The 9,416-nt window shown below is 45.7% G+C and overlaps 1 protein-coding gene across 1 annotated transcript; it reads right to left on the reverse strand.

Annotated features, from left to right (window-relative positions):
* Window positions 1-1,993: 1,993 nt before the first annotated feature.
* On the reverse strand, window positions 1,994-8,375 carry LOC124702125 (kinesin-like protein KIN-5B). Its single transcript, XM_047234227.1, has 23 exons — window positions 8,017-8,375; window positions 7,684-7,810; window positions 7,320-7,475; window positions 6,909-7,249; window positions 6,687-6,825; window positions 6,205-6,302; window positions 5,971-6,127; window positions 5,821-5,890; window positions 5,675-5,751; window positions 5,347-5,400; window positions 5,178-5,258; window positions 4,968-5,079; window positions 4,760-4,846; window positions 4,502-4,677; window positions 4,245-4,406; window positions 4,050-4,157; window positions 3,798-3,956; window positions 3,643-3,726; window positions 3,356-3,561; window positions 3,140-3,241; window positions 2,925-3,034; window positions 2,675-2,826; window positions 1,994-2,426 (listed from the first exon to the last, which is right to left on the reverse strand). The coding sequence occupies exons 1-23, from the start codon at window positions 8,223-8,225 to the stop codon at window positions 2,223-2,225; spliced, it is 3,171 nt and encodes a 1,056-aa protein (XP_047090183.1). The 5' UTR covers window positions 8,226-8,375; the 3' UTR covers window positions 1,994-2,222.
* Between the last annotated feature and the right edge of the window lie 1,041 nt (window positions 8,376-9,416).

Genomic DNA, 9,416 nt, shown 5'->3' on the forward strand with positions numbered 1-9,416 from the left:
CGACGTTTCGAGTCCGTCCCCGCTCCACAGGGGACGTTCCGGGCACGCCAGATACAACGAAAAGCGTGGCGGGCTCCCACCTGTCGGCGACTATTTCCATAACCGTTGGTTCGCGCCTTTTATTCCTCGTCGCGCCTTCCCTCCCGCGCCTCCCACCCCTCCGTCGCCGCTCGATTTGCCGGCCGTTTCGACGGCTAATCTCTTCTGAGTCGGCACTGTCGTCGCGGCTGACTCTCTCGCCGGCCTTTTCGTCGCCGCCGCTTCGCTAGCGCGTCCCAGAACGCGGCGTAAAATTCGCCCCACCTCCACACACATAAGGTGTTTGACGACTTGTCAGGTAGGTGCGATAGGCCGTTGTTCGTTGCCTCGTCTGCCGCGACTGAATTTTATACATTAGTTTTGCTTCAGACATGGATAGCGACGACGAGATGCTTGTCCGACTGCTGGAGGACGAGCAAGCCTTCGACGACGACATCCGGGAGCATTTGCTGATCATTGCGTCCCTCCAGGACATGCTTGACGCCGAGGCGGAGATGCGAAAGAGGCCGCGTCGCGGAGTATCAAGGCCGTATAGAAAGAGATCGAAGCCCCGGCAAATGATGGAGGGGCATACCATGTTGCACAACGACTACTTCACAGATGACGCAACACATGCCGACGATTTTCGGCACCGGTATAGGATGAGCAAGGGTTTTTTCATGAATATCCTCCACGGCGTTCGAGAGTTCGACACCTACTTCAAGCTGAAGCATGACGTTGTAGGCGTTGCCGGGTTGCCGTCGATTCAGAAGTGCACCACCGTCATGAGGCTGCTTGCATACAGAGCACATGCTGATACATATGACAACTACCTTCGCATGAGTGAGTCTACTTCCAGTGAGTGCATGTACAAGTTTTGCCGAGCTGTAGTGGCAAAGTTTGGCAAATACTACTTGAGAGGTCTGCAAGAATCATGGCACACAAAATGCTGCCAGAGGATTCCCTGGAATGCTTGGAAGTATCGATTGCATGCACTGGTCATGGAAGAACTGCCCGTTTACCTGGCAAGGTATATACAAAGGGCGTCATGGATATTGCAGTGTGGTGCTTGAAGTTGTGGCAGATTATGACATGTGGATTTGGCATTCTTTCTTTGGCATGGTGGGATCACACAATGACATCAACGTGTTGCAGCAGTCTCCGGTGTTCAGCAAACTAGTGGAAGGTCATGCTCCATGCAACTATGAGATCAATGGCCACCAATATACCAAATGCTATTATCTAGCCGATGGTATATATCCAAAATGGACAACTTTTGTCAAAACAATCTTGGTTCCATCATAGGAAGGATGTTGAGCGGGCATTTGGTGTGCTTCAAGCTCAATTTGCAATTATCCGGTACCCTGCTCTAAGCTGGTCTCACGACCAAACGTGGGAGATGATGCATGCTTGTGTGATCATGCACAACATGATCATCGAGGATGACCGCAAGAATCATGTTAGGAGACATGTTGGTCCCTATGAGTGTCATGAGTTGCCTGCATATTTTGCTGATTTCCTCACCATGCATGTTAAGATCCGTGACAACAATGTTCACGAGCAACTTCAAAATAATCTCGTTGAGCATATGTGGAAGATCAAAGGATTATCAGCAAATGCTGCAGCGCCTTCATCTAACCTCGTTTATTACATTTATTTAGTTGTTATTTGTTGCATTTTAATTTGAAAATAATTTTGGCAAACATATTTATTTGTATGCTATATTTAATAAATGGTTGTGTTTTCGAAAATCCTATAAAAAAATTTGGGGACGGCGTTTGGAGGACGTGGCTGGGAGCGACGTCCCGAAACACGGCATGAACAAAACACGTCCTGAAACGCTTGATCTAGCGCCGTTTAGGGGACGCTTTGGGGGTGCGGCTGGAGATACTGTCACATCGGTATTTCGAAGTTACCATCTAGCAATAGACTGCCAAACAAATTTGATGGATTAGAAGGCTTGGGAAGCCAAATACTACCAGGATCGATTGATCTCTACGCACACACAATCACCATAACGATTGCCATCCACATTTCTTGTCTTGGCTGCCCTACGACCAGAAACATTTGCAAGCACCTGCAACATCTCGCTGGTGCACGTTAATCTAACAACAATGCGGTAAGACGGCAAGGGATCTTGCCATCTTCACAACATCTGGGCCATGTTACAGTTCGCTACTCTACCCTACTGTCTTTCACTGATCTTAGTGATTGACTGGCATGAGAGGACTTCTTGGAGCACAACGTGTCCTTTGATCCGAGTATTGCTTGCCCTTGTCCGGTTCGCTCAGCTTGTTCTCTGCTTTGAATTTCGCCACTAGGTCTGGCACCGACGGTCTCAGCTCCTCGATTGATTTGAAGCTGTATGCACCGGTCGGTGGCTCCCGATGATGAACTGGACTATTAACCTGTTATACAAGGAGATTGGAAGTGTTAAGCATGTCCCTGAGGTACATTCAGAGCAAGAATATATGGTTCACTTTAAAATTGCATCATCAACGGTAGTCTTTATACCAATTTACTGCAATGAACTCAACAAAGTTCAACTATCTTGCTAAACTTGACCAACAAATAACCATTTTGTGTATTCAAAGGTTACTTGTTTCTCGATTCTAGTTTAAATTAACGCAATGTGGATAGGAACATAAGAGCTTACCGAGTAATCCTTTTCAATACAGTCACTTGTAATGCTTCTTATAGATTCTGTGCCTTGAGTGTGTTCTTCATTCAGCAATCCCAAATGATTCGAGAGAGAGGTGGTTACAGTTTCCATTGTCTTTCTAGTTTCATGATCCAGTAAGTGGGAATCTGGCAATGGTAATGGACAATGTAAGGAAAGCACAACCTTTGGAGGAAAAAATATGTAATAATCCAAGCAAATCTGGCAATGGTAGTAGATATGTTACTCTCTGAAGCGCCTAAAATATCAGATGTCATGGCATGAAACCCTGCATCGTTCTGTGCAGAAAGAAGCAGAATCTCCTGGATAATACTGTCATTTTCGCTTCTTCTCTCTCTGCATGCAAAAAAATCATAAGAAAAACTGGAAAGACGCTACACTGCAAGGTTTATAACAATGTAGCCCAGAATGGCCACTTTTGTGAAAATGAATACAACTTACCCTATAAAATCATGAGCCTCCAAAACCGAGCTCTTATTTAGATGTTCTAAAGATGACTGTGTATGTGACCAGTAAGAAACAGAATGGTTGCTTCTCTCCAAGCTGCAATCAGCAAAGTTTGTTCAGCATAAACAAATCCTGCATTCCAAAAGACTTGAAGGGAGAATAAGTAATTCATATTGCACATAATTTTAGTTAGGCAAGTGAGATCGGTACCTTAGCTGCAAGACATCTCCCATTTGATCTTTGGTGTTGGCATGTGATGACTTAACCTCTTGGAACTGTTTCTCTATCTTTCCAGCACAGGATGTAGCTTCCTTTATGCCATTACCTGAAACGTGTTGTAGGTTGGACATTTCCAATATCATGTGTTTCTGCTCTTCGCTATATTTCTCATTCAGTTGCCCGACATATTCTGAAACCTGCCAAAAGAGAGACCAGTTATTGCCCAAGTCATACAAAGAGGCTTGTCTTTTTTTCAATTAAACAATAGCTAAGCTGACCATTGTCGTTTTTCTGGCTGTCAAGCCAGCTAAAATTCCAGCGATCTTGTTACGAGCAGCTTGCTCTTCTTGAATAGCAAGTTCCTATTTAAAAGAAGGATGTTACCAATGAGTATGTCAGTATATGAACTGTATATGTACCAAAACTGACCAACCTTAAAACCCTTCTCAAATTCAACAAGCTGAGAGGAGCTTCCTCTTTGACTTTGCTCCATAAGTTCCATGATCCTAGATGCCTGTGTGCTGATATCGTTAAAGAAATCAATTGATGTCTTCGACATGGCTTGTGCTGAGGTAAGACTCTTTTGCAACCCCTACCAAAAAAAATTAAGAATGAGTTGCGGCACGTAACATAATGTATGCTACAGAGGCAGATGTTAACAGAAGCGAGGGTCGATTAGACATACTACTTCTTGCTGTTTAGCGGAAAAGGCTAGTAGTTCCTTGAGTTCAGAAATGGATTTTAGAACTTCAGTCTGTACTTGTTCAGCCTCCGAAACCATCACTGCTAGAAACTGTTAATAAATAGGCATTGATTAGATTTTGTAATGTGGCTCATTAATTTTAATCAGATAAATTAAAAGTGATAGTTTTATTCTTACATTGCCAACAGCTATTGCATGTGAAGATATATTCAGCTCCATTTGCTCAGAGTCTGTGATGGATCGCAGCTTCAGAGTTTTGGCAAGCTCATTCATGCATTGCAAACCAGAGGCATGCATATCTTTTGCATTTGCGATTCTTCTCTCCATATGGTTCGCTAACTGGAAGAAGTGACATAATGCAGTTAAATCAGTGTATGGGGATAATCATGTTGATCTTGAACTGTATATAAATATAAGTAATTTAGTAATAGTACCTCAGATTTAGCTGAAAAGTATGAATTCATTTGTTCATTCATAGACTCCAAAAATTGGCGTTGCTCACAAATAGATCCAACAACTGTGTTATGAAGAAGTCCAAGACTCTGATCCATTTGAGACCGAAAATTGAATAATAACCCTCTATTTTCAGATTCAGTTTTTGATCGCCTTTCTATATGTCAAAACACCAAGGATAGTCAGTGCAAGAAAGCAGCAATCTGGATTAAACTGAGGGTGAAGAACTAGCTGTTTACCTAGTTTATTCTGAAGATCAGCGATATCTCCACATGCACTCTCGAAGGAGCCGCACATACCCTTTGCACGTTCAAGATGTTGGTGCTCTATACAATATCATGAAAAAGTACCAAACATCAGAAGGTGATCCAAGATTTATGCTTCCTACATCTATTAAGCTTTTTAAGCTAGAAATTTGCATATTTACTTAAGGTTTAAAACAATTACCGGCACGTAGTAAATTTGAGATTATGTATTCCTTTTCCTTTATAGACATTTCAGCTCTAGAATGAGCCTCCTGAAGATCCAGAAATTCCTCCTTGCCACTTTCAGTCTTCATCTAAATAGTCAGATGTAGAAAATATGAAGATCTAAAAGCCTAACAAATTAGAAGGAGGTTTTCGCATAGTAAAAACAATGCCAGCCAAACTGTGGTACCTTTAACTCTGTATTCTGAATTTCCAAATTCATCCTGCACTCCTGTTCTGCTAGGTACAGTTTTTTGTATTTTTCGAGCTCCTGCCAGACCACCAAAGGTGCAAGTCAGTTCAGTCCTGAACTAGTAAACCAATTAATACATGAAAACTTGAATTAGGTAAAATTATACTTTGTTCTGCTTCTCCAGACTAAGCTCCAAACAGTCCACGTTTTCCCTCATTGCCTGCAACACATGTTAAAAATAGTAAGATAACATTCGATATCTTGCACAGAGGTTCTACAAAACTATATTTAATATAATCTGAAGTCTTGTATGTGTTAACAATATTAGTCATATGTATACTTTTTTTTTTTAAGGGAAAGTCATATGTATACTTGTACATCTAGAGTTTAGCCCATAACATAGTAAAGCCCATGAGACCCATATAACCTAGCACATATCTCTCTCTAAGTGCCGTAGAGAAAATTGATTGGGTTATTTTGGAAACAGTATATACCTTTTTCTCTGCCTCCTCTAGAACAAACCTTTCACGAGGGATATAAATTCCATTCTTTTCCCTTGCGGCTTTCACATCTGAAAATTTACTTGTGACTTGTGAACCATATAATAATGTTAGGAATAAAATAGAGGATTGAAAAGAACCTTGTTTCATTTTTTCCATTTCTTGATAAAGATCTTTGAGCATAACAGACTTGCAGATTTTTTGGTTTACCTACAGCATTAGTTAAGTTTGAGACAAGGATATCAACTAAGCCAGAAGACCAGGAATGAATAGAAGTAGGAAACTAGTACCTCTGGTTTGTTTCTTATACTTTTAGCACGATAAGCATAATCAAGTGTAACTAGAGTTTCTTCCAGGCAATGGACAGCTGGAGTTACTGTTGCTATGATGCAAGTTTTGGCTTTTCCACCCAAGGATTCTCTTAGCAGTCTCGTGAGCTTACTGTCCCTGGTAAAGTTCAAAATAAATAACAATGAATAAGTTATGTGCCAGCTTTCTGATGTATTGTGAGAAATGCCTGGTACCTGTATGGTACATGAACTGAATGCTCCACAAGTGCAGTGATGACACGACCCAGTGTCAATAAGCTCTTATTCAGCTCTCCAGCTTCTCTTGCTCTAACCTATCAGCATGCTATATATCATGACTTCGAAAGGTATTCACATGTAAAAAGAACTGACATTATAAGGTAGCGCCATCCTAAGATCAAATGTGGACAATATATGACACAATCAAAACTTCCATTGTAACTTTCCAAGAACTATTGTTTTCCTTTTACTGCGAAGATAATACTTCAGAGGACAGGATGATTATCTGTAGGGCCTGCAATATTCCTAAAATGCATTCGATTTAACTATTTAAATGTGGCAGGAAAATATAATATATACTTTACCAGTTAGACCAATAGAAAATATGGACAGATTGACTAAACCCAAGGAGACCAAAATGATGGAGTATGGCAAACAGATACTGTAATCACTTGTCAGCTTGCAAGAGAACCAAGTACCTCTTTTGCACCTGATCGAGCTATACTCTCTGATCCTGCCAAGTCTACAAGGTTCAACCTCCCACACTTCATGAGTTCCTGATTCCCTATTGTTGTTACTTTGACATGGATGTATATTGAAAAGACAGAATGTGATCGGCTGCAAGTACATGATGCAAAATGCTCAGTATCCAACACGCCCCTTTTTGGCACCCATAAAAAAGAATTGAAATGGTCATTGACCTGCTTTGCTTATTCAGCGCAGTGTCGGCAGTGCGTCTCCTAGCTGATCCTTGTTCCAAAAGCCTATATATCTCACCGGGACTGTAGACAACAATCTCTTCAAGGCCTCTTATGACCGCCCCGCCCTTGCCATCTTCCATGAGAGATATAGTAGACCTTTTTTGTCTATCTTCAGGGAATCTGCTTTGGTCCTCGGAAGCCAACAGATCTGTTAATTCTTCGTTATAGAGCTCCAAGAAGGTTACCTTCATGCTATAGTCAGCCTTCCGTGCTTCCAATATATCGAAGATATGGCGCACTGCTCTTGGCATGACACCAGCAGTAGCTGGCAGCTCACCCACCTAAAAAGCATACGAGGTTAATTATTCAGTTGCTGCATGTAACTTTTTAAGCAACTTTATTTTATCGTACCTGCTGCATTATCTCCCCCTCCATGGTATAAGTTTTTCCGGTTCCAGTTTGCCCAAAGGCAAAGACAGTACAATTATAGCCTTCAAGGACATCGTCGACGATAGGTGCAACAGCATGATCGTATATCGCTCTCTGCTGGGATTTTGGGCCAAACACCTGGGAGCAAACAATAACCATATGTTAATGAAAATTCATGCGAGTCAAGTTTAACCATGAATTTGGCATTTACGCAATGATCATATTACAGATATTCTGATCCTTTAGAATTAACCTTAACCAAATGATCGCAGCTGTTTGACGGTACAAGCATGCGAAAAATCGATACATCATAAGCAGAAAGCGCAGATGTCGCTAGTGGCTTTACCTTGTCAAAGGTGAATGTCTTGTCGTCTTGCTTGAAGAGGCTGTTGAGAACTGTAACCTCCCTCTTCATGTCGTTGCAAGAGACGGCGCTCTGCACATTCGCTCTCTGCTCCTCCTCGTTTAGCGGCCTAAACCGTGCACCGGTCACAAAAACGCATCAGCATGAAGCATCTCTTAGTCTTTGGAAACATGAACTAGCACCGGCGGCAATTTGCTCAAAGTTTTACTAGTCAATAATAACAGTTGGCAATCCCAGATAAAAAGCTAGTAGTATTTCCGCTGACTGATTAACCTACTATCCAAACTGGGTGGGGCCAAAGCGTAAGCAGCTCACCTGCACCGGAGCACGACCTGCACGTTCTCCTCGCGGTCTCTGTCGCTCCCGCCGTTGACGCCGACGGCGCCTACCCCGCTGCGGCGCACGGAGCTGTGCGAGCCCGCTTCCGCCCACCGCAGCTCCCGGCGCTCGGGGCGTGGCGTGAGGAAGGGGGTCGGCGCTGGGCCCACCCAGGACCTCCGGCTGGGGTTCGGAGTCTGCGCCATGCCGCCGGCGCCGTCTAGAACTACCCCGGCGCTCGGATTTGGGGGAATCGCGTGGTTTCTGCAGGATTTGGCTCGGCGATTTGGGAGAATGGCGAGAGGGGCAGAGGGAGAAATTTGAAATGCTGAGTGAACTCGGCGTGGGGAGGTCCTATGGGGCAGTCCTAATGTCCTATAGACCTGGTCGGTGTGTACCGTTTAGACTGCAACTAGAGTTGCTAGTCTTCAGGAGGGTGATCCACTCGCTTCGCATGCGTCTGCGCACGCCCCTGCAAGCCATGATTGCCTCCACCCATGTACTTAGAGCATCTCCAACAGACTATAAAAGCTCCGCGCGGTAAAAAAACAGCCGGTTTGCCGCGCGCGGGCGCTGCCGCGCTGCTCCAGCGGAGGCGGGAAAACGGCGCGTGCTAAAGTTTTTGCCGCCCGCGCGCTTTCGCGCTATTCCGCGCGGGATATTTGCCGCGTGCGCTGCCGCGCGCGCTATAAACACGACACGCGCGAAAGCGATCAACTGCCATCCCTCCCACGCGTCCGTCTCTCTCCCCGCCTCTCTCCCTCCCGCGCCGCTCCGCCTCCGGCCGTTCCGCCTCCACGCGACTCCGCCGTCGTCCCCTCCGCCTCCGCGCGAAGATGCCTCCGCGCCGCCGCCCCGCCTCCGGCTACCACGGCGTTCGGGCGCGGCCGAGCGGCCGATTCGACGCGGAAATCCGTTCCGGCGAGGAGCGGATCCGCCTCGGCACGTTCGACATGGCGCACGAGGCGGCGCGGGCGTACGACGTCGTCGCGTGGCAGCTGGGCCGCTCCCGCCGCGCAATGAACTTCCACGACGTGTTCACGCGGGAGCAGGCGGAGATGCTCGCGCCGCCGCTGCCGGTGATCACGCGGGAGCAGCAGCGCCGACAGCGGGAGCTGGAGCAGCGCCTTCTCATCGCCGAGCGCGACGAGGAGCTTCGCCTTGAATCGGCGTGCCGCTTCCCCGAGGACGTCGCCGCCACGGCGGCCTTCTACGCGCAGAAGGAGCAGAAGGAGGAGGAGAAGGCGGCGGCGAAGGCGAAGAAAAAAGCTAGCCGCGACAAGCGCCGCGCCGAGTCCGCGGCGAGGAAGGCGGCGAGGAAGGAGGAGCAAAAGAAGAACGGCGCAGGGCCATCGACCATCGTCCTCTCCTCCTCCTCCTCCGAGTGGACGATGACG

Source organism: Lolium rigidum, chromosome 3 (genome assembly GCF_022539505.1).
Source record: "Lolium rigidum isolate FL_2022 chromosome 3, APGP_CSIRO_Lrig_0.1, whole genome shotgun sequence".
Classification (NCBI taxonomy): domain Eukaryota; kingdom Viridiplantae; phylum Streptophyta; class Magnoliopsida; order Poales; family Poaceae; genus Lolium; species Lolium rigidum.